The 24813-nt window shown below is 55.7% G+C and overlaps 1 protein-coding gene across 1 annotated transcript in view; it reads right to left on the bottom strand.

The window, feature by feature from the left end:
- Positions 1-298: 298 nt before the first annotated feature.
- Positions 299-24813, bottom strand: part of LOC142429645 (solute carrier family 5 member 4-like) — a 39137-nt gene continuing 14622 nt past the window's right edge. The window contains exons 6-15 of the mRNA XM_075534671.1: positions 23849-23954; positions 19788-19868; positions 16243-16463; positions 14034-14169; positions 12703-12810; positions 11290-11440; positions 7604-7772; positions 4356-4571; positions 1977-2079; positions 299-591 (exon numbers count right to left, since the gene is read on the bottom strand). Coding sequence (XP_075390786.1) covers positions 299-591; positions 1977-2079; positions 4356-4571; positions 7604-7772; positions 11290-11440; positions 12703-12810; positions 14034-14169; positions 16243-16463; positions 19788-19868; positions 23849-23954 — 1584 coding nt within the window. The remainder of the gene's footprint in view (positions 592-1976; positions 2080-4355; positions 4572-7603; positions 7773-11289; positions 11441-12702; positions 12811-14033; positions 14170-16242; positions 16464-19787; positions 19869-23848; positions 23955-24813) is intronic.

The following is a 24813-nucleotide window of genomic DNA, read 5'->3' as shown; positions in this document are numbered from 1 at the left end:
CCCTGGAACCAAATACAGGCACGGCGGGAAAGTACAAGGCATGCCCCAAACACACCTGGAGAGAAGAGGCCCAAATTATATGGCCAAGCCGTTGGGACAAAAAAACTTATTGCACACAGGAACATACATCTGGTCTGTCTGCACAGCCTGGGCTGGCCACAGCTGGCACCACGCCCCTCCCTCCAGCAGGTGTCCTGTGGCTGGCTCTGCAGGGTACAGCAAACCCCCTCCACCCCCCGCCCTGGTCACCCAGTAACCCTGGAGGCAGCCCCCTCCATCCTGGAAGCCAGCTGAGACCTCAGAAGAAGATGATGTGGCCCAGGACCAGAAGGACCATCAGCAGGATCTCGCTGGCCTGGAGCAGCTTCCTCCCCCAAGGGGTCTCCAGCAGGTCTCTTCGTTCAGCCTTCTTGGGGACCAGCTCCCCGAGGATCAGCTCCTTGGGGATCAGCTCCCCGGGGCTCAGTTCCCCAGGGCTCAGCTCCTTGGGGGTGGGCTCCTTGGGGGCTAGCTTGGAGCCAAGCCTTGGCTCCAGCCCACAGAATAGTTCCCAGATCTTCCAGAGGCAGCCAGACTTCTCCCTGTTAATGCCTGCAATCGAAGGGACGGGCCATAGTCAGGGCCCCAGCTCTGGACCTGAAGGGTCGCCTCACCAGACAGCAGATCCAGGGCTGCGGACACACCAGACTGGGCAGGGCAGCATCAGGCTCACGCCAGGCTGGGGCCATGCAGCCTGGTCCTGCTCTGGACCAGTGGCTGCTCCTCAGAAGACAAGCCTAGACAGCTGGAGGGCTCCCAGGAGCTCAGCTCCCTAGCACCACCTGGCCCCTGGGGCTGGTCCTGCTCCCGGGCTCTCTGGGTCAGACGTGACCATACTGCCCAGAGATGAGTGTGTCCTCTGCAGGGACTGCAAGCCAAGGACATCCAAAGCAACCAGCCTTGGGCTCAGAGTGACCACATTCTCACCTGGCTTCCAGGCCTGGAGAGGCTGCTGGGAGCTGGTCTAGGGTCAGGATGTGGAAGTCAAGGGGCCCCAGGGGCCCCTAGGGTCTCTATGACAGGGACAGTAACCCGACCTTTGGCCACTCTGGGACCAGCACACTAGAGTCCAGCCAGCAGCGCTTGGCATGGGTGTGCCACTTGTCCCACCAGCCCACTGTGGCATGAGGGGGAACTGAGAGGGCACCAAGGTCCAGTCACCCCCTCGGGGAAGCAGACACCACCCCCTGCCTCACCCCAACAGAGCTCCCTTCACCCTGCTCCTACCCTTCCCCCTCTTCCCCAGACTCTGCTTCCAGGTTAAGCCCATTAGCCTTTATCCCTGCCTGTGTCAGGTCTGCCAGCAGCTCAGGCTGCCTTCACAAAGGCTCAGTGCTCTCTGCCCCCTCCAGCTGCTAGCCCTCCTCGGCCATGCCTGCCCACTCCCCACAGACCCTCACTGACCACCCCCGGAGCACTGGAGCACCAAGTGACCCCTCTGCTTCCTCAGACCCCTCGCCTTCCTTCTTTGAGGGTCTCAGCTCCTGGAGCCAACGGGCTCCCCAACACGCACTGACAATTCTGTTCCCTTCCCCTACCGCAGCGTCTCCCTCGAGCTGGCCACACAGACCTGGCCCCGCCCCAGGGGACCTGCACCCCTCACCGGACCTGCACCCCTGCAGCTCCCTCTTGGCCTTGCTGAGCAGCTTAAAGCCCACCCTTCTTGAAGCTGCTGCTTCCAACAGTGGCAGTGCTGCTCTGGAGAATTCCCAGAGTGCCCCTGGACGCCCTAATGCACTCCCGGGGACACAGCAGGCCTGTCCTTGGGCTCAAGTGGCTACCTTAGCATGATTCCCACCCCTCCCCACCCCAGCTGGACAGATGTGGTCCCCGCTCAAACCCCAACCTATAGGCCCAGTTCCGATTATCCCGCCAGGATGTGGGGAGGGGGGCGGAGCCAAGAACAAGGCCTGGCCGGGACTCCGGAGTCAGCTCACCCAGCAGTGGTCTGAACTTGGGGGTGCCCTTCTTCGGAGTCCAAATGTCCAGGTCCACCCTCTCCTCTGGGCTGTTCCGTAAACTCCAGCAGAGCCCGTGCAGCTGGGGGAAAGCAGGCTGATCACCAGGCAGGCCCAGCTGCTGCCACTGGCCTCCCCGATGTGGGGACAAGGACCAGGTGAGGCCTCTGCCAGGACTGGCAGCAGTGGCTGTGTGACCTCTGCAATGGTGATGGCCATCTGGGCCTCTGTGTCTCATGTCCCTGGCTATAGGAAGGGGGCGCTTGGTAGCAGCTACTCAGGGCTCCTTCCAATTCCAAAAGGAAGTCACCCCTGGCTGGCCACAGTGGGCAGGCCCGGTTGGGCAAAGGACATGAGGAGACCTTGACCACAGAGGATACCCAACTGGCCAATAGGCATGCGAAGAAATGCCAAATGGGAGATGCACATTGCAACAGGGAACAGTGAGGAGCTAGGTCCCTACACCACTGCTGACAGCCAGGCCAACTCCAGCGAAGGGCAGCCCATGCTGGACCGGCTGCGGACAGACTGGACCCTCCTCCACAGCTGGTGGGGCTGTCAGTATGGACAACCATCAGGGAAAGCGCTACGCCGCCACCCAAACAGTGGGGAATAGAAATTCCATACGATCCAGCGATCCTGCTGGGTGCATCCCCTAAAGAGGGAAGAGTCCTAACACCAACAGACGTGGGCACAGCTGCGTCCACTACAGCGCTGCCCATGATAATGGCAAGCCGCTGGAAACAAGCCAAATCCGCAGAAGCACGGAGTAAGAACCCATACACACCCTGGAATAATCCAACCCAAACCCAACTCAACTGCCCTCGAATCAGTGCTGTCACTTAGCGAGCCTCCAGGACAGGGTAGACTGCCCCCGTGGGTGTCTGAGACCGTGCCTCTGCCCGGGAGCAGAAAGTCCCGTCTTTCTCCCAGGAAGAGGCAGGTGGTGTCGAACTGCTGGCCGTAGGGTTGGCAGCCCCACCACGCACCCGTAGATAACAGGGTGAGGCCACGAACCACCACCTGGGGTGGACGAACTGGGAGAACATCGTGTTGTGGGGAACTGGTCAGTCACAAAGGAACCATGGGTATCCGGGGGATACATAAAAGATCAAGAGAAAGACATTCACACCAAAGGGAACTGGGGGGACTGCCAAGTGGGAGAGGGGAGGGAAGAGGAGTCAATGGGCTGGATTGTGGATGCGCCTTCACTTGGTTGGAGTGGGAGACAGGAGTCCCCAGAGGGAGGGGAAGATCAAGGTTCGGATGAAGGGGAATCTATGGGTATGCAGGGGGGTTGGTTAATGAACAATTTAAAGTTGATGATTTAAAGTGGAAGTCCCCACCTAACTGACAATAGAAGTGGGGGGAGGCGGAGAGGGGAGCGCCCAGAACTTGTGGGGCTGTTTTCTCCTCTTCCAATGAACACAGATGGCTGCTTCCGGAAGGACAAAGCCCAGCTGAGTGTGGTGTTTGTTTTAAAGGTGGGGACATGCAGAATGACAGTCCAGTGAGCATTTACCCAGGTGGAAGCCAGTGTATCTGACCGGACCTTGACAGCTTCGGGCCCTCCGAGTCTGACTCTCGCCTCTGTGCTGCGCTCCCCTCCTGGAGGGTCAGCCCTGCTTCCAGCCCCCACCTGAGCCCCAGCTCTCTGAGAAGCTTCCTGGATGAAGCCCTGGGACTTGACCAGTTGGGAGGGCTGGGTTTCCCATCCTGGCCTTCCAGCTTGGCAGAGACAGATATGGGATGGGGGAATTCAGGGACCAGCCCTGAGCCTACAGCCGACCACACCTGTCAAGTTTTCTCTTCCTCCCCGCCTTGCCTATTGCAATTCCAATTCAGAAATCCAAACTCACTGCCACGGAGTCGATGCCGACATATAGTGACCCAACAGGACAGGGCAGAACGGCCCCTCTGGGTTTCTGAGCACTCCCCCCCCCCCCATCCATCTCTTTACAGAAATAGAAAGCCTCCCCCTTGATAGTCTCCTCTTTCTCCTGCAGGGCCACTGGTGGCTTCGAACTGCTGGTCTTAGGGATCACAGTCCAATGAGTAACAGGGCTCCACATGTTCAAGGCTCAAAATCAAACAAACTTCACTGCCCTTGTGAGGCCTAAATCCACACTCACCCCACCGCTGTCAGGTCAAGCCAGACTTAGTCCTGGAGTGGCCCAAGGCTGGCCCTGGGCTGCTGGCCCTGGGGGAGGCCAGACCTCCCTTCAGGGACCCTCCTCTTCCTGGTCCCAGCAGGGGTCTGGGTTTGGAGGCGAGCTCCAGGGGGGGCCCTCAACCCCTCCTCTGACTCTCCAAATAGCATGGCGCGGGCAGGCAAAGCCCAGGGCTTCAAACACTCACGTGTTTGTCGGGAATGGGCTCTGTCAGCAAGGAGATCCCCAGGGTGATGAGCAGGCTCAGGGTGAAGAGGATGAGGTCAAAGTAGAGGAAGTGGACGCTGCAGAGGACCGCCGGGCAGTTGGTGTCCTTGTTGCAGGTCTGGGGGCCGTAGACAAAGTCGGCCACCAAGCGAGAGATGCCGATCAGGAGTCCGCTGACCATCCCCCAGAAGGCACCCTGCCAGAGAGTGCCCAGAGTCACTCCTGAGGCCCGGAGGTGCCTGCGGAAAGGGGGGGGTATGCTCACCAGGTCCGACAGCAGGGAAGCACGTGGAGGCAGTGAGCATGGAGTCCTCTGTGAGGGACATCTGGTGAGTCCAAACTGGCTCGGGGTTTACCGGACACCAGAAACACAATTCTAAATCTGAGCACCTGGGGTGCCTCTAAGGGACCGTGGTGGCATAGTGGTTACGAGTTGGGCAGCTAAGCATAAAGTTCACAGTTTAAAAGCACCAGAGCTCCGAGGGAGAAAATAGAGGCTTTCTACACCCCTCAAGAACTACAATCTCTGAAACCCACAGGGCAGTCCCACCCTGTCTGCTAGGTCAAGCACTTGGCTTTGGTTGCTCTCCTTGAGGTTGGTGGTTCAACCCGGCAGCTACTACAGATTAGGTCCTGCTGCTTACCACACCCCACCACCAATTCTGCAGGCTCTCTTTCCAAGAGGGACCTGGGAGGCAGCTCCTCCCCACGCTGGGGTGCTCCACCCTTCCCATCTGCTGGCCTGATGAATCCCACCCTCCCCACAGAAGTCAGCGTGACCGTGGCCTTTGAAGGCGCACAGGAGAGGATGGCTCTTTGCACTTAGCTGGCCGGCCGGCCGCACCTGGCCCCATCATCCCTCTCCCTGGGCCCATCCCTTCCGGTCGCCTGGCGGCCTTCCTACACCTCAGGCCTGCCCTTTTTTGGCGTGGGTCTTTCCCTAATTCGCCCTCCAGGTTCAATTTCAAGGTCATTTCTGTTTGCAAATGAGCCCTCGTGGTGCAGGGGGTTAAGTGTTAGCAGCGGGCTCCTTGGGAAGAAGATGGGGCTGTGGGCTTCTCTGAACCCCATGGAGCGGTTCCCCTCTGTCCTGTGTGGTCGAGATGTGTCCACATCGCCTGGGCGGCAGCAGGGCCCTTATCCCGCCCCTTGGCTCTTGTTCCTGCCTCATGTGTCTGCCTTGCCTCCCTCCGCTGCTTGACAGCCACTAAGGGGAGGCCCTGGTGAGATGAACTGGCACTGTGGCCGCAGCCACAGGCTGCAGTACTTGTGAGGGTGGTGCAGGGCCAAGCTGGGGCCTGCTGTGGACCCTGGGTGGCTGTGAGTCGGAGCCGACTCCAGGACCGGGCCACCGTGTCACTAAGGCAGCTTTCTCCGCCTGCTTGCTGCGTGCCACCTGTCTCTGTGGCTAGGCGCCACCAGACCCAGCAGGGTCAGGACATTGTCTGCCATGTCACCCAGAGCCGAGGACAGGCTGGCGCATGGAGGGCGCTTGATGTCTGAGAAGTATCTGTGGGAGCTAGAAAAGCGGACACTGTTTTGAAAAGACTGTTCAGGAGCCTTGACTAAGACATGACTTCTTGGAGCTCCTGGGCCGGGGTGGGCATGATCAGGGACAGAGTTCACCATGCCAAGTGCATCTCCCACGGCAGGTGGGCGGTAGAGGCAGAGGGAGGCCAATGCTGACCAAGGCCCCTGTGAGCTGGGTACGGACTGGCCCTTGGCTGAGAGCTGGAGCCTGACTCAAGTGGGTAGGTGCCCAAGGACACAGGAAGGGACAACCTGACAGGCTGTGTCTTGGGGACATTGTGAGGTCGCCCACCAACCAAACATCTTGGAGAAAGTTCAGAACCCTAAAGCTAGACCAATGACCCATGGGAAGCCTTCGCTGAGGAAGCAGGGCAGAGGGGCTCACCCTCGGGGACCTCAGGGACAGAGGTGGCTGGAGATATTCCCTGGCTCAGAGATGGTAGCTGCTGAACACAGGTGGCCTGGGGCCAGAACTGTGCGAGAGGTACTGACCAGATGCCTGTCTTCCTTAGTGACAGGCCCCGCCCGACAGCCCCGACTAGTGCTTCGGAGCTCCGGCCACGTCCTTCCCGGGAGCCCCAGGGAGCAGTGCTTGCACCCATAACTTCTCAGTGCCTGGGGGAGTCCTTGGGAGCAGGGCACTGGGCGAGATGAGGGAAAGCAGCAGAGGTAGGCTGGGGCCCAACTGCATACCGCCTCAGTTGTCATGGTTCAGGACTGCTGCAGCCCCCCATCCCACTCCCACCCCCTGCTAAGTAAGGTGGTATTGGGACAGTGGGGTGGGGTGGAGTGCTTAGGAGTGAAGGACTGACACACAGGGAAAACGTATTTGGGAGGACCCCACATTTTCACTGTCTCATGGATGCAAAGGCAGAGCCTTTCAGCGGGGTCTTTGTCTCCGGTCTTCAGTGGGACAGGAAGAAATGATGGCCTCTTCACTGCAAGGAGCCCCCCCCAACCCCCACTCTGCCCCCTTTGCAAGTGGGGGAGATCTTGGGACAGGATGTAGTCTAGGACGAGCGTGGCTCACTCACTGCCATCGAGTCCAGACCCACTCATAGCGGCCCCATAGGATGGGACAGATATGTCCCTGTGGGGTTCGGAGATGTCACTGGAATGCCTGCTCTTTCTCCTGTGCAGCAGCTGGTGGGTTGGGACTGCTGAACCCAGTGGGCCTTCTTAAGGAGGCGTGGGACTGGAAACTTCTCTCTCTCTCTGCCCCTCTGCCCTCCTGCCTGCTGGAACTCTGACGGTCTCCAGGGGTGGCCCGATGTGGGCCGCTGGACCTTGAGAACGGTCAATGCCCTGGTACGTTTCCTCTGACCTTGACTCTGCACCCACCAGCCTCCCATCTTCCTGCTTCTTGCCTCGCCATTCTGGGTCACCAGCCTGTAGCTACGAAGAGTCTCAACAGGGACTTAGGGACCAGCGTTAGGCTTAAGGTCTTGAGCTGGACCGGACTGGGATGCCTTTTAGATATGGAATTCCTTCTTGATAGCCAGCTCTTTGCTACCCACAGATGAGTGTCCCTGGATTTGTTTCTCTAGCCCACCTGGCCGACCACCTGGCTGCTGGAAAGGCAGCGCTGGCCAAGGCAGTTGCAGTGCCGGTCGGGCCCCAACATGCATTCCAAGTGGTGAACCCCAGCCTTCCCACCGGCCCTCGCCCTACATCTGGAGTGGCCCTGCCAACAGCCACCTTCTCATTGACTCTCTTGCAAAAGATGGCCAGCAGGAAGACGGCAGCAATGGGCGGTGCCAGGTAGATGGTCAGTGACTGCATGTAATCCACTAGTGGGCTGTCCTGAGTCTTGACCTCAGCAGGGACCCAGACGAGACTGACAGCAAGCAACAAAATAATGAAAAACCTGTCGAAAGAAACCAACAGTTGGTGAAAACCTGACAGCTGATGTTCTCCCTGCCAGTCGGATAGCTGCAGGCCACAGGCTATCCACTCAGTTATCCCTCAGAATAAAATTCTGGGGGCCCGTTGATGAATTCAGGGGCACAGTGGTGGCCCTGCGTATAACCCAGCTTTGAACCAGGTAAGAACTGTTCCCTAGTGTTTCTGAGCTTGTGGAAGCAGGTGGCCTCATGTTTTGCCTGCAGAGTGGCTGGTGGGTTTGAACCACTCACCCTGATTCTCAACACTCTAAAGAGGTCACGTGCACCAGATAAGCCCAATGCAGCTGTCTGTTGATCTCCTGACTGCTGCTTCCATGAGCATGGGTTGTGGGCCCAAGCCAGACGAAATCCTTAGGAACTTCCATCTTTTCTCTGTGGATCATGATGTGACCTCCTGGTCCAGTTGTGAGGATGTGGGTCCTCTTTGAGTTGTAATCCATACATGGGTGGCCATGTGGTATTTGAAATATTGGTGGCCTGGCTTCCAGCATCAGCAATATGCAAGCCACCACAAAACGACAGACTGACAGGTGGTCCAGGCACGACGACACAGGCATGTTGTACCAGGTGGGAAATGCAGTTTGCCAAGCCTCTTCATACAATAAATTTCCTCGGTGCTGATCTATCCACTTGGGATATTCCTATACTTCGTAACACCAAACCATCCTTACACTTAGAATTCAGTGTGGTTAATGGATAGTTGGATTTTTGTCTCCTATTTTTTGAAGCCCTGATGGTGCAGTAGTTACAAGTTGGGCTGCGATCAGCAAGATCGACAGCTCGAGACCACCAGCCGCTCCAAGGAAGAAAGACGGGGCTCTCTACTCCCATAGAGTCCCAGTCTTGGAAACCCATAGGGGCGGTTCTACCCAGCCTACAGCGCCACCGGCTCAGTGGCAGTTTGATTCTTTAATATCTTCTTTATGTTTGCATTGATGCTTACATGTGAGGTCGGGCCTTCAATTTCATTCCTTTTTCTATTTGTATTTCTGGTTTAAAGCAGTCCTGGTGGCACGGTGGGAGGGTTCGATGCTGAGCTGCTAACCACAAGGTCCACTAGTCAAAACTGGCTGCTCCGTGGGAGACAGACTGACTTTCTAGTGCAGAGTTAAGTCTCAGAAGCCCCCTAGGGCAGTCCTGCCTTGTCCCATAAGGTTGCGAGGAGTCAGAATTGACTCGATGGCAGTGAGTTTGACTCTAGGTCTTGGCCTGGGGCCTTGAATTCTGTGAAATGGGTCTCAGTCATACTGAAAATTAGCATAAGGGCTGCCAACGAGAACAGAGCTGTCTTGATGGAAGTAGTCAGCGTGCCCCTTGAAAGCAAGGATGGGGAGACTTCATCTCAAAGTCTTAGGACAGACTGGTCCCTGGTACATGACACCGTGTTTGGTGAAAGTGGAGAGACGGTGGAAAAAGAGGCAGTCCCGCCACCAGCTGGGCGGACACATGGCTGCAACAATGGGCTTGCACATAAGGAGGAATGTGGGGATGGGGCGGCACCGCCAGGCAGTGTCCCCCTCTGTTTTACACGGGGTCGCTCTGAGTCAGAGCTGACTTGACGGTGCATCACAACAGCAAGGACCACACCGCTTTGGAAGGAGGCTGAAATCCATTCATTTCTTGGAGGAGCGCTCGCTAAACTGGAAACAGGAACCACAACGTCAAGTTAAATGCAGACCTTACTGTGGCAGTTGCTGTCAACGCCCCTAAGCCCCCCCTCCCCCTGCCCACCGCTCCTGAGGACCCTGCGTGTCCCAGCGGGGGCTGTGCCACGGGGCTTTCTGGGAGATTTCAAGGTCACCTTTCTGTAGAGCGGCTGCCTGAGTCTAAACTGCCAGGCTTCCAGGCAGCAGTGAACTGCAAGCTGCCTACCCTGTCAACCACCGAAGACGAAGCGAAACATGAGATCAAACTCAGGGCCGGCAGGGGCAAGGCAGGAGAGGTCAACAAATGGCAGGCACTGAGCCCCAAATAGCAAGAAGCGGTTGTAGACAGCACAGTCAGCACAGTAGAGGGCTGGAGGTGGCCACGGTCGGTCCATATGGGACCCCCATCCATCAGCAATTGAAAGCTGGGGACCACGCGTGACAGGTCTGTGTGTTCGCCCATGCCAGGCCTGGCATGGAGCCCTGAGGCTGGAGATGACAGGTCGCTTTGCTTACAGCGTGGCCTCAGAGAGGCCATGTCCTCCTCCGGAGCCATCTGTACAAGGAGCACTGCTGCTGCCGCCGTTGGGGTGCCAACGAGTCGGCTCCGGCTCACAGACACTCGGGCACAGCAGAAGGAAACACTGCCCAGTCCTGTGCCGTCCGCACCATCGTTGCTCTGTGTGAGTCCGTTGTTGAAGCCATCTCGCCAACCCTCCCTCTGCCAAGCCTGATGTCCTTCTCCAGGGAGGGGTCCTTCTTGACCACACGTTCAACATCTTTGAGATGAAATCTTGCCACCCTTGCTGCCGAGGCGCATGCTGGCTGCGCTTCTTCCGGGATTGACAGGGGAGCCGTGGCTCGGGGCACCTCTTTTTAGAGTTTAAGAGCAAAGATGTCAATCTAGGCACAAAGTTTTACTCAATTGAGTTGCCCCGAGGACTACACAAGAATGCGTAAAACTGGCCTCACCAGGACTATTGTGTCTGTGTGGGTGGGTGGGGGAGGGGTTGGATGATTTTATGACAACTGGACTCCTGGCTAGGGGCAGAGTCAAACCTGTCAACCAAGTGGTGGCTTGATGGCACCTCTTTGGGGGGTGTGGCCTTTTATATGCCCGTGAGGACTCTAGGAACTGCCTCCCCCTCGCTCCCTCTGCAACTTCGTCTTCCTCATTGATGGGACTTCACTGGGACTCTGCTGCCAGGGACGGCCAACCCTGACAGCTGTCAGCATGCCACCATATTCCCACTGGCCTTGGACCCATGCCACTCTGCGCGCACAGCCTGGGCGCTCCTGGCGTGGCAGCTACTTGAATCTGGAGAGGGCCCTGGTTGTAGGCCTGTGGACTTGAGTTGGCCTGGGCTGGGATGCCTCCTTGCTGGGCAGCTGCTTCTTGGCACACTGCCCTTTCTTGTACACAGATGAGTGTCCCTGAAGCTGCCACCTGGCCTCACGCAGCATCGATCACCTGATGTTTCACTGGATCACTGGGATGATTGCTCGATCTTTTCCCCAGGTGGAAACGATTTTATGATCACACAAAACAACGCGAAACATGTTCACTGAAAACAGCAGCCCCGGATACTCCAGCTAGTCCCCACCCACCCCCCCAAAATCCCCCAAAACAAAAACCCAATCATATACGTGTGCAGTTCAATGTCATGTATGAGGGGCGGAACACTTCACAAAGTGGAGAGCGTGGAATCATCTCCTGAACTTTCTGAAGGCCCCACCCACGTTCAATTCTACGCCTAATTTCCATGCGTGGCCACAGCCCGCGGCCATCCTCGTGTCCACAGCGGTCACGAGCACTCACAGGGGTGCCCCTCACCTTCCTGTGACCATGAGCTCCTTCTCGGAGGCCTCAGGCCGTAGATAAGTGTAGATGTCCAGCGTGAAGAGGGTGCTGGCACTGTTGAAAATAGAAGTCAGGGAGGCCAAGAGGGAGGCCCACAGGGCGGACAGCATCAAGCCACGCACGTCTGCAAGAGAAGGACAGTCCCTGGGCCTCGGCTTCCTGGCTGCACCGGGTGGGGAGAGCCCCCTGGAGGCGGTCTGCGCAGGCTGAAGGGTCCCATGAGGCTGACTCGCTGGAAGGACAGTGCATTGCGTCCATCCGTCGATCCTTGCTTTGTGACAAGACTTGGCTGCTTCCTGCTGTGACTGTCAGAGAGCAGGGGCTTGTCCCTCGGCCACTGTGGGCTTCCAGCGATGGCTTCAGCTCCTTGCAGCCCTGTGAGGGGGTGATGGTGGCCTTGGGGGTGGGAGCTTGTTGGGAGACAGGAGACCACCGCTGCCGCTTTACAGGTGAGCAAGGCACCAACCCTGGTGAGCTGTTGCTGAGACTGAGATAAATTAAGGAGCCAACGCAGCCGCTGTCAGTGCTGGGCAGCCATCTAAGGTTGACACCGGGGGGTGGGGGGGGGGCGCCAGCCACAGACAGTGGTGGGGAGAGGCTGAAGGGCACAAGGGACTCTGAGGCGCCCATGGCTCTCATGCCCTCCCTGTGTTCAGTGGCCATTTGGGGCCCTCTGATGTCCTGCTTACCACCCCCGACAGCCCTCCCCCACCCCCAAAAAAGCTTATTACCACCATAGAAACCCTACAGGACAGGGTAGAACTTCCCTGGGGAGTTTCCAAGACTGTAATCCTTTACGGGTAGAGAAAATCTTGTCTTTCTCCCGAGGAGCAGCTGGTGGTTTTGAACTGCTGACCTTGCAGTTAGCAGCCCAACACATAACCACTAGGCCACCAGGCCTCCTTACTTACCATGTAGCCTTTTATCTGAGTCCCAGTCTGGAATCCGGACTCTTGCTCCGGGCCCCTCAGGGGGGTGAGGCGGCCATCAGGATTGGAGTGGACGCCCCCCTCCCCCGTGCCCCTGCACACTCACATCCTTGCCTCTGTCTGCTCACCAGGAAGCCGGCTCTCTTTAGGGTGGCTGCTCCCCCACGCACCTCCCCCACTGACTGGTATACTCTTTGAAGGTCAGGCGAGACCCTCGTGGTGGAGGCAGAGCAGTGATTCAGCGGTACAAGAGGCAGGCCTTGAGGACAAGGCCCACTGCCTTCCTTTGGGGTGGGCAAAGCCCCTCTCCATTCCCCCCGCCAGTCTACATGCCCACCCAGAACCACGGGTCAATCCCAGTCCCTCATGCCCAACTGCCCACTGAGGGCCCAGGGGCCAAGGGAGCACAGGGGTGGGGGTGGGGGTGGGGGACTGGGCAGGGCCGCCCCTTACTTACAGGAGGGTAACAGCTTTACCATCAGGATTGGGTAGGCTATGGGGCTACAGCCAGTGCTGGTGCCGCAGTGCCTCAGGCATTCTGAAGGCACAACACAAGCCACTTTATCTAGAGAGAGAGAGAGAGAGAGAGCGCGAGCAGGGTGTGGGCGTGTGGATGAGGTTAGTGGCCCATGGAGCTGGCCTCCCCCACCCCTCCTCCCATCTCTTGGACAACAAAGTCAGGGGCCATGGGACTCAAGTGTGTGTCTCCTCTGGGTCTTGCTGGGACACTCCCTGGGGCAGACTGGCGGGCATAGGAGCCACTCGGTGGGGCTGTCCAGCTGGTGGGCTCAGAACGAGGAGCCAAGAGAGGACCCCAGCTCCGTCTGCTGGGGAAGGGGAACGGTGGAGCAGGGCTAGAGTGGGTGACTCTGAGGAGGCCCTCCATCATGAGCCTGGGAGGTGCCAGGGCCGACTGACAGGTGCCCTTTTGGTTTCCCCCACACTGCCTACACCCTGATGCTCCAGGAGCAGTGGTGCCCGTCTGTGGGCCTGGCCGCCTCTCAGGACTCGAAAGCGCTTCCCAACCCGTCTCCTCAAACGTTGGTCCAGGAACCTCAGGCCACCTCTGGGTCAGATGTTCTGAGTGTCTGGTCCCTCTGGAGGGAGAGGAGGCAGCAGGTTTAGGTGTGGTCCACAACCTGCCACTTAGCAAGGAAAAGCCTTACCCATTTTGCCTGGCCTGGTCAGGAGTGTCAAGCTCAGGCCCCATGGGCAGGGCCTGCTCTGTCCTCAGGGCGCCCCCACCAACTGCTACCTTGAGCAGACGACCAACCCACTGCCACCGAGTTGTTTCCAGCTCACAGTCCCTCTAGGGCAGGAGCCTAGGCTGTGAATCTTTACTAAGCAGCCAGACCTATCTGTGTCCCTTGGAGCGGCTTATGGGCTCGAACTGCCAACTATGAGATCAGCAGCCTAGTGCTCAACCTACCACACCTGCATGGCTCCTTTACCAGCTAGTACTTCCAGGCTTTGCTGAGCCCCCTCGGTGGGCCAGTGCTTCTGCAGGGGACCAGGAAGGTCTTGACACATTCAGTGGGAAGAGGGTGAACCTCTGGGCTGAGTGGGCACCCCCTCTGATGAACATCATCTGCTCATGGGGCTGTGAGGGGCCACCTGCTGATGCTGGGTGGCAGGGCAGGGCCCTGAGTATACCAGCAGATGAGTGTGCCCCAAGGGAGGCACCCTGGTCTGCCCTGCTGGCCAGAACTGGCCTCGTGGAACCGATGGGCCTCTGCTGTGCTGCATGCTTGCCAGCCAGCGCCCCCTCTGGCAGTGTGCCGCCCTCACCAGTGAACAGGACGCGGCTGATCATCCCAAGCATGACGACAGTGAACATGGCCAGCAGCTTCAGATACCCACACAGGATGCAGCTGGCCCTCACGTGCTTCAAGTTCTTCCCTGCCAGGCACTGCTGGACCACCACCTGTGGGAGACACAGGGGAGGACTGGGCGATCGATCACCGGTGGTGGGGCGGGGAGACATAGGTAAAGGCAGGGCTCCCTCAGGAGGCTCTCCTGGGGTGCCCTTGCCCTTGTTGCTGGCCCTGCATACCCAGCAGGTGACACGCTGTTCCCAGCAGGAAGGACACTCCCTCCTGGAGGCCACAGATGGCCCCTGTTGTCAGAAATAAGAGGGCTCATAGGACACCAGTCAGAGCAGAGGCGGCTCCTGGCAACAAGGGAGCGCCTGGCACGGGGACTGGCTTTGTTCATCCATGTGGCAGGGGCTAAGCAAAAGCCTCATTCAGGCCAAGCTTTCCTGGCAGGGGCCCAGACTCAGGCTACCCCGGAACAGCAGCCTGGATTGGGGTGGGGCAGGGGAGCTGGAAGGGGGGTTTCGGCCGTACCTTTGAACAGTGAGGTCTGCAGGCTTATGAAAAACTGGGTTCTTGGAACCAAAATTAACCCAAACTCACTGCCATCGAGTCCATGCCAACTCACAGGGACCCTACAGGGCAGGGCAGAATTTCCCGTGGGTTTCTGAGACTGTAACCTTTTGCAGCCATAGAAAGCCTCATCTGTCTCCCTCAGAGAGGCTGGTGGTTTTGAACCTCTGAACTTGCAGTTAGCAACCCAACATGTAATCATGCCACTACCAGGGCTCCCGTGTTCTGGGAAGTACATCTAAATAATTGCCCCACCGGTGGAGTGGGTAAGACCAAGGATGCAGGTGCGGAGGGGAAGCACAGCAGGGGCTTCACGCTCTTCCTTGCAGGTGTAGGCCTGTCCCTGGAGAAGGACATCATGCTTGGTAAAGTGGAGGGCCCTCAAAGAGATGGACGGACATAATGGCTGCAACAATGGGCTCAAGCACATGGACCACGGCGAGGGAGGTGCATGACCGACCGGGCAGGTGTGTCCTCCTGTCTGTACGGTCACTGTGGTTCAGAACCGACTCGATAGCCACCATAACAAGACCCTGACAATCACAACAACTGCACTGTTTGATGAGGCGCCCTCGCGGGCGCAGAGGGTTAAGCAGTGCAACGTTAGCTGTTCAAAGGCACTCCATGGGAGACGGGCGAGGTTGTCTGCACCGTTAGAGATCCCTCTAGGGCAGTTCTGCTCTGTCTGAGCAGGTCACTGCGAGTCAGAACCGCCTCCATGGACTTGAGTTTGGGGGTTTATTGTTTGGGTAGGCTCCCTGGTGGCACAGTAGGTTCGGCATGGGTCTGCTAGTCAAAAGGCCAGTGATTCCAAACCACCTGCTCCATGGTCACCAGAGAGAACAAAGCTAAAAATGATGGATGCCTTAAGTAAACCCATCTCAGGAGGAAGATGGACCACTCGCTGAAGGGGTTTCTAGCCAAAGTCTTAACTCCCACTCAACCGTCTTTCCCTGCATGGGTCTGGGAAGGTGGGAGAAGATGCTGATAGGATCCACCTCTGAATAAGTGCACACAGGATTCCCTGGAGTGCCATCCTGCCAGGTATAAAATGAGCCCCCTCTGAGAAGCAGGAGGGGGGAATTCCATTAGCAGCAAGAGCCAGGAGTGGAGCATGTCCTCTGGACCTGAGATCCTTATGAAGGGAACCTCCTGGATCCAGAGGACAGCTACAACATGAGAGGCGCATCAGTAGAACCAGAGCCAGAGCATGGAGCAGAGTAACGGACTCCCCAACCCACGGAGCAAGAAAAGCCAGGTGTTTGGGGGCAGGAGGCTGGCTTGCGGAGTAGGGTTCCTCTGGGCACTTAATTGGGGAAGTTGGATTTGCAGACACACCGAACTTGAGCTTAATGCTTTGGGGTTGAAGCTTACAGTGGAGTGGCATGCCCCCTGGCACATGTATTAGCCTACTTGGAACATGTCTCGGTAAAAAAAACACTACCCTGAGCATTACGAATGTTGTTCATAAGTTCTGTGCAGCCATTGCGAGGGGATCTCAGAGCACAGAGAACATCAACTACATCTGCACAGGAGCAGAGCCAGGCGTGTTGTTGCCATGGCAGCGCTGGCCACAGGGACACCTGGTGGACCCAAGAGTCCCCACGTACCTGATCAATGCACCAGGAATACAGGGTCAGAGTGGAGAGGCCAAAGATAATTCCTGGCCAGGGAAGGTCTCCATGGATGGCGTGTCGGAAGATGTGGAAGGAGTCCGGGCGCGGAGTGTAGCACTCGGGCTTGGCCGTCCAGTTCCCCTCGCTGATGATGCTTGGGATGGCGTTGGGGTAGCTCCTCCGGAGGCCCTGGTATCCTCCCACTTCCTTAAAGGCTTACAGAGCACGACACGGATCAGAAGGTGGACGGGCACAATGGCACGAGTGTGAAGGACCTGTGCCGGAAGGTCTGACGTGACCCATCATGACTGCTGTGGGAAGTGGTGACTGACGGGAGACCAAGCCTAAATCTCATGTGAGCAAGGGATGACAGCCTCTGCTAAAGGACAGGGCACGTCCAGGGACGCCGTGGGGGCTGTGGACCCAGCGTCCTCCCCCACCCACACGAGAGCCTCCCCCCCTCTGTGGAGGTGGGCTGTCATGGTGGCCCCTGGACAACAGTTTATGTACCACGGATAGACCTGAGAATGGACTCACAGCGACCCCCAGAGGGCAGGTGACAACGGCTCCCGCGGATTCCCGAGACCGTGACTCTTTACGGGAGTAGAAAGCCCCACCCTCTCCCTCAGAAACCACTCATCCACCAAGGCGCCTACAAGATTTTGGAGGGAACTTTAAAAGATCCTGGAAAGTTTTCCTTATTTCTTTCGTTCCAGTTTTCCAAGAACCAGCTGGGGCGTCCGTGTATATTTTAACAGAGCCAAATCATTCAGCTGGGCTGCTTGCTTTCTCCACCACTGACAGGAAGCAAAAGGATCCCCAGTGGCCCAGTGGGCTAAGTGTTGCACTACTAGTCAAAGGTTGGTGGTTCAAACCCTCTAGCCACTCCGAAGGAGAAACACAAGGCTGTCTGCTCCTGGGAAGAGTGTTAGCTTGGTCATCCATGTCTGCCCTGTCCCATGGGGTGGCTGTGAGTCCCAATCGACTTGGGGGTCGTGGGGTTTTTGTCTTGTTTGGGAAGTGGAGGTGGGGATGCCACCGGTGTCTTATTTTTCCAGTAACTTTGTTTCTTCCTCCGGCACTCCCTGACTAGGCTATCCTTCAAAGGACTTTGGGCCCATTTCAACCATCAAGTCTATTTTAAAGGAACACAGCTTCCTGTGTCCAAAATGAAGACTCTAGGGGAGAAGAGCGTGGCGCTGCGGCTGGCCTTTGTCATGCCTCGCCGGAAACCAAATGCAAGCGTGGCGTCCCGCAGGACGGGTCTCTCAGGACAACCGGTGTCTGGATCGACAAGCTCTGGTCTGTTCTGAAAATAAGACAACCGCCTCCTTCCTTATCAAAAGAATGAACACCCCCCCCTCAAGAAAGAGCCCCCGTCGAATGTCTCAAGGAAAAATGATTGACATGCCATGATTTAGGAGCTACATAGTTTGCATGAAATGGAACACTGCACCTGCTTCTCAAAGGTCTTCTATTTGGATTTCACAAACACACCTCCACCTCCACCGCCACCCCCCCCCCCCCCATGCCGAGGTATACCTGCCAGGCTTTAAATGGCGCCGTTTAACACTTCCACTGGCAAGGAAACCTGTCCTGTCTGATCGTGTTAGTTCTCAGGCCTTTTGGAAGCTCCCTGGACCCTGCGGGACGTGGACGTGATGTCACGCAACACCGCACTGGGTATGTGTCCTGGAGGAAGAAGGCCTGCAGGCCGTGGGCCTCCGACTCTCTCCATTCTCTTCCCATGGGAGCTCCATAGCACATCCCGCTATGGAACTAGGCCCGTGGATGGTATTCTCCTACCGACCCAGGAGGTCCTGCACTTCCAAGCCGTGGGCTTTTTCTGATAGCTTTCTGCATGACTAGGGTTTCACCTTTGAAGCAGCCGGGGCACCAGCCTCTTTAAGGTTGCATGGGGATGCCCATTGTGAACCAGGCTGCCTGCCCACTCACGATCTCGGGGAGACAAATGGCTCGAGCTCAACTGCTAACCTAAAGGTTGGGGGTTCCAAGACAACCAGATGTACCAGGAATCCGAGACCTGGGAATCGGCTCCAGTGATGCTCACGGGCAAGAAAACGCTGTGGAACAATTGCATGCAGCAGCGCGTGGGGCCACAGTGAGTTGGTGTCCACCACCAACCTGCCCCGAGCCGCACTGAGGTCTGAGCCAGGTCACATCATGGGCTTGGCTGTTTCTCAGAGGCAGCTCTGAGTCCTGCTCTGGGTCAGTCCCATGGGCAGTGCACTTGAGACTCAATCTCCTCCTCCGTCCAACAGAGGGGACCGTAACTGTCCCTAGGGTGACTGTGATGAGAACACGCAGGTATACACAGGTATCTGACACACAGGGAGGGTGTGACACACACAAGATAACAGCCACACAATCCTGACAAGCGACTGTGTTCGCCCTTGTGGTGTTGAAAGAACTTACTACGTATCTTCCTGTGAACTCTGTGTCGGGGAAACAATGGTTCTGGCTCTTTAAAAGTCTGAGACTTGGGGTGACAAGATTTGCTTATGTGACAGTCGAAGGGTCAAGGGATGTGCCCACAAAATGTTAAGCTGTGTGGCAGTGACAGGAGCTGAGATGAACATCTGCTGAGGGAACCGCTGTGCATCCCTTAGTTACATCGTCTGGTGTCAATTTGGGACTTGAGAGGATTAAGAGGGAAGGGGGGGGTCTGGTCTGTCAATCGGGTCAGCCCATGAGGCCTCTGTGTGGGCGTGGCCTCCTCCTGAGGATTCTGGGAGCTCCTGTATTTCCTTCCTTGGACACAGGAGACACTTTCTCTCTCTGCTCACTCCCTTGGAGACACTCTACTGACAAGACACATGGCCCTTCGCTGATAGATCCCATGCCCTGGGAAATGGAGGAGCCACGTGGAGACCCCTGCCAGAGCTGAGATGCTTACAATGCCACTGGAACCAAGGACTTTCTACCACTGGCCTGTGATCGTCCTGCACTCGGGAATCATTGCATGTGTGCTGTGAGTCTGAAGAGGACTTTATAGATTGGTATCAGACATATGGGCTAATATTGGACCATATGGGCTAATTAATATTGGACGTATGGGCTTGATCTAGACTGGGCGGTCTTTTCAATATTCAACTGCTCTTATATGGAAAGTTCTTTCTTATACTCATGAGTGTCTATGAATTTGTTCCTCTAGTCTACCCAGACTAACACATGGGGTGACTCTGACCTTGGACGGTAAGTTTCATGGAGTGGATCAAAGGAGATGTGGGGGCAGGGGGTCTACGTGAAAAGGCACAGAGGTGGGCCTGCGTGTGAAGCACCCCAGTGCTTGGTGACTCCAGAGCACAGCGTTCGCTTCTCTCTTCCTATCACCCAGCTCCCCCTTCTCAAAGGAGTGGGGCTTTGCCCCTCCCCGTCCCATGCAGCCTTGGAGGGCACTCAGGGACCTGGGGACCTTATTCTCGTCAGCTGTGAGACAGGGAGGCCAGAGTGGCCTCAGGCAGCTCCCAGATTCAAAAGTTTCACCCATGTTTCCAGGATTCTCAAGTTCTACTTACCAAATATCATTAACAGGATGGATCCCCCAAACATAACAAGCCCATGTAAGATATTGGTATAAATCATAGTTATGAAACCACCTGAATGGGGAAGAACAGAGAGGAAGAAAAAGCATCTTTGAAAAAAAAAAAAAAGAAAGAAAAAGCATCTTTGGCCCTCTCTGTTGAAAGTCACTCTAGTACCACCTTTTCTTTTCTTTTTTTCCTAAATCCCAGATCTCTACAGTGAGATGAGTAACTTTCATTTGGGAGGCCCTGTGGAGAGTGAGGAAGGTCAGCATGCTGAGCTGCTAACTTAAAGGTTAGACTCTGCCCAGAGGCACCTTGGGTAAAAGGTCTGGTGATTGAGCTACTTTTGAGAAATCAGCCACTGGGAATTCTTGAGAAACGTGATTCTCTTCTGATCACACAGTGAACCACAGCTAGCTCCAAGGCGTCCAGTTACAGGTGTTGCAACTGCTCATGCCTAGCCTCTGGGAGCCCTAATGGTTTAGTGGTTACATGTTGGGCTGCTAACCATGAGGTCAGCAGTTTGAAACCACCAGCCACCCCGAGGGGGAAAGATGAAGCTTTCTGTACTCCCGTAAAGAGCTAGCCTCAGAAACCCATTGGGGTGGTTCTACCCTATCCTATAGGGTTGCCATGAGTTGGAACTGACTCAATGGCAGTGAGTTGAAACAAAAAGAAACAAACAAAAACAAAAAGGGCTTGATACAGCCTGTTTTCTCTCTTTAACCTTCTCTATGATCTTTTACTTGACCCAGCAGGATGCCCATTTCCAGAGACCAGCCTCTTCTGATAACATGTCCAAAGTACATGAAATCTTGCTTCTAAGGAGCACTCTGGTTGGACTTCTTCCAAGACAGATATTTGTCATTCTTCTGCCACCCGTTGCTATTGTGGTCGTTGTTGTGGTGGTGGTTCGTAGGTGCCTTGTAGTCGGTGCTGACTCATGAGCCCCATGCACACCAGAACCAAATACCACACCGTCCCCACAGTGGTTTTTACGTCTGAGCCCATTGCTGAACCACCGTGTACTCCATCTCATCGAGGACCTGCCTCTTTTTTTTTTTTTTTTTTGCGGCCCCTCCACTGGACTGAGCAGGATGCCCTTCTCCAGGGACCGGTCTCTCCTGACAACACGTCCAAAGTACGTGAGACCAAGTCTCCCCCTCCTTGTCTTCAAGGAGCATGCTGGCTGCACGTCTTCCAAGACACCTCTGTTTGTTCCATTTGCAGTCCCCGGTACTTTCAAAATTCTTTGCCAGTGCCATGGTTCAAAAGCATCGCTGTTTTCCTTTGGTTTCCCTTTATTCAATGTCCAATTTTTATATGCATAGGAGGCGATGGCAAAGACCATGGCTTGGGTCAGGTGCATCTCCTTCCTCAAAGTGACATCCTTGCTTGTCAACACTTTATGGAGCTCTTGGGCAGCATCCAAAGTATACTTAATAGCCTTTGCCAACACCATCATGCTTGGTAAAGCAGCAGATCAGCAGAAGGTGGAAGACTCTCAGCCCAATGGGCTCAAACCTAACGATGGTGAAGACAGCTCGGGACCGGGCAGTCTCTTCTTCTGTGTTTGTACGGTTGTTATGAGTTGGCACTGACTCGACAGGACCTGGCAACATGCTATCTTCCTAGGGCCCTATCTCAATGCCCGCCCCCTCTGTCTTGGATGACATGCCAGTCTGCAAGTTTCCCTCAGCAAAGACTGACATATTAAATCACAAAAGCCCAGCTTGGAAGTGTCTGTAGAGTCCATTGAGTTCCGCTTTCCCACCCCTACCTCACTTTCTTTTCAGGCAAAATCCCTACACCGGCTCTCTGTGTTCTTAAGAGAGAAGACCCCCCAGCCCCCAGCACCGTAGCAGGTGTCTTTGGGAAGGGCTCTTGGGCTGGGAAGGTCCTCCCAACCACCCTAAGACGCCCTCAGGCCGATGGGCCCTCAGGCTTCAGTCAGAATCCAGCTGGCGGACTCCTCGTCTCTAGGACCACCTTGCAAAGCCTTGAGGACAGCCTTCCTGGCACCCACCTCCGCTATTCTGAGAGAGGCTCCTGCAACTCTTTTGCCAACCAAAGGGTGCACATGTCCTCTAACTGCAGCCAGGGCAGGAGCTCCAGACCCCACCTGGAAAGAACTCACAGACTGGCGCCGGGGGGGGGGGGGGTGGCTCCAAAAAGTTCATGGGAAAAAATGAATGAACAGAAAATGGGATTTTTCCATGAGCTTTCTGAAGCCCTCTTGGGTTTGTGGGTGTCAGCAGGCTGCCGGGGGATTTTGTTCTTCCCCTCTGTGTACCACTTTTTCAGATGGAAACTCTTTGCCACGATGGAAGCTTGATCCCTTTAATTCCAGGAGGATGGTCACTTATCCTCCCAGTGCCAAAAGGCCCCAACTAATCCAGCTCCTGGTTCACAAAGTCCAGGAGTTTGTCACCAATTAAAGTGGCCATCTGGCAATTGGTAGGAAATCCCATTTTCCCCATGACTCATTACAGGTGCCTCCCCCGAATAGTTCTAAGCCCTATAAATCTAGTCAGTCACCGGCTTAGCTGGGTAATCCCTCTCTGTGCCTCCACAATGTGCCCCCTGCAGATGGCAGACAAGGATGCTCCTCGGCGTGTCCCTGTGGCTCCGATGGCTGGATCTGGGTTCGCCCTCTCCACTCACTTCAAGATAAACACCCTTGCACTGCCTTCTCAAGTTTGTCTTCTGGGTAAAGCTGACCTTTACAGGTTTTCGTGCTACAAAGACGTAGCTCGGGAGTAGCCAGAGAAGGGCCCGCTGACTGTTCTGAAGGTCAAGTTTTATTGGGACACAGCCACACCATTTACCTACCAACCGTGGCTGCTCCAGACGACAGTGGCGGGGCTGAGTCGCAAAGACAGGGCAACCTCCCACCTGGCTCTTTACAGCCCATCGTGGCTGTCCTCTGATTTGTTCTCCTGATATAAGAATTCCCAACCTCGACACTATTAGGTCATGGTGGACTGAGTAATTCTGCTGGGGGGGGGCAGGGGTTGTCCTGGGCGCTGTGGATGTTAAGCAGCACCCCTGACCTTCTCCCAAAAAGATGCCAGTAGCAACCCCCCACCTGTGACAACCCCAAAGTCTCCAGACCTGGCTGAATATCCCCCTCAATGCACTGTGGTGGTGAACTGAAGGGGTCAGGGCAGGTCTGCTGGGGGGAGTTTTGCGTGTGAAGAAAGGTTTATATTAGGTCCTTCCCATGCAGATGAGCGGCCAGAAGCCTGTGCCAGCCTCCAAGAGTGGCTGTGTGGCTGTGGAAGGGAGCAACGTGGACTCCTCCTCTCAAAACCCAGGCAAGGACAGCTAAGGCAAAATAGCCCCCAAGAGAGAGCCCACTTGCTGGTCTGAGCAACTGACCTAAGGGTCTTGCTTCCACCCCATTTCCTTTCTGTGTGTGGTAGCTCCAAAATCTGGTGTCAACTTGAGAATATTATAAGTGAAGGGGTGGAGGTTAGCCTGTCAATCAGGTTGCTGCTTGATGACCTCATTGGGAGGTGCAATGAAGATAAATAGCTCCGTGGAGGCCAGACACACTCCCTCCCTACTTTGTCGTTCTCCTGAGAAGACACATGGAGCTGCACTGATGAGCCACAGACTCTCCACCCACTGGCCTGTGACCTTCCTGCACTCAGCGTCATGGCATATGCTGCCTTAGTCTGAAGAGGAATTTATTGGACATATGGGCTGAATTTATGGACTTGATCTGAACTGCGCTGGGATGTCTTCTTAATATACAGTTGCTCTTTGATTTAAAGTTCTCTCTTACACACATGTGTGTCTCTGGATTTGTTTCTCTAGTCAACCTGGACTAACACACTATGTCAGCTCACAACTACAGGCCCTGCTCCATGTACACACTGGTGAGATACCACTTAGCAGCCCCCCCCCCCTTGCCTCCTTTACTCTCACTGTTGGTTCAGCCCCCTCAGGCCTTGGCAACCAGAAATGTCAATACTGTAGATCCTGCAATAGCTAGTGGCAAGGCTTTGGTGTCAACAGACATACCTGTGTGGTCAGAGGCACCTCACCTGTGATGGTATAAATGCCAGAGACTGTCAGCAAGATGAGAGTAGCGAAGTAGACATCCAACCCCATAATCAGTCTCATGAACAAAGCACAAGAAACGATATTCACCTACAATGATGATATCAAGTCACCATGCTGCCTGTCAATTTCCAACAGCATCAGCAACAACCCCATGAAGAAACTGACCCCAGAAGCCATCTGCAAGAGGCACTCTGGGGTCAGCAAGACAATCCCAGCACTAGAGGACCCAAGGTTAGGTCTATTTTGTGTTGGGCAATGAGGCTTGTAACCCACGGCCAGAGTTCAGTCAAGGTCGAAACCAGTAGGATGTGAGTTGATGCAATGAACCTTGTTAACTCACTTCAGCCTCTTCCTCCCCTAGGGGCGGGAGAGGCAGGGAGCTCAAGTGGGGAGCATGCTCAAGGAACTGCCCCCCTGCGTTCTTGCCAGTGGTAAGAGGCAGAGGCTTATGAATCAGAGATCAGCAAGCTTTTACTGAAGAAGACTCAAGGGAGTTAGGGTACGCTTTGTGGGTTACGAGCACTCTAGTGGCACAGAGGGTTAGGCTTTGGGCTGCCCAACAAAAGGTTGGCCGGCTGCTCCTTGGGAAAGAGGAGTCTATCTGCTTCCCTAAAAATCCACAGCCTCAGAAGCCCTGTGGGACATTTCTACTCTCTACTACAGGGTTACTGTACACGGGAATCAAATTCACAGTAGAGGGGTTTGTGGATTACATATCATTTCTGTTGCAGATTTTTCTCTCTTTTCTGGCTGTTGCAGTTGCTAGCAAAACTCTACAGCCCACTTTGAGCTCAGAGGCTGTGTACCAAGCAGGCCATTGGCCACACGAAGCTTGCATGACCTCCAGACTTAGCAGACACAGGTTTTGCAGCAGCTAATTGACTCGTCTAGTAATTGCTTTTCTGGCCTCCAAAGCTGACGAAAAGTTGTCTCAACATCATCCATC

This window comes from Tenrec ecaudatus, chromosome 16, assembly GCF_050624435.1.
Source record: "Tenrec ecaudatus isolate mTenEca1 chromosome 16, mTenEca1.hap1, whole genome shotgun sequence".
In the NCBI taxonomy this organism is placed as follows: domain Eukaryota; kingdom Metazoa; phylum Chordata; class Mammalia; order Afrosoricida; family Tenrecidae; genus Tenrec; species Tenrec ecaudatus.
Note: the sequence above shows the minus strand (reverse complement) of the source record. Positions and strands in the feature narration are given on the sequence as shown.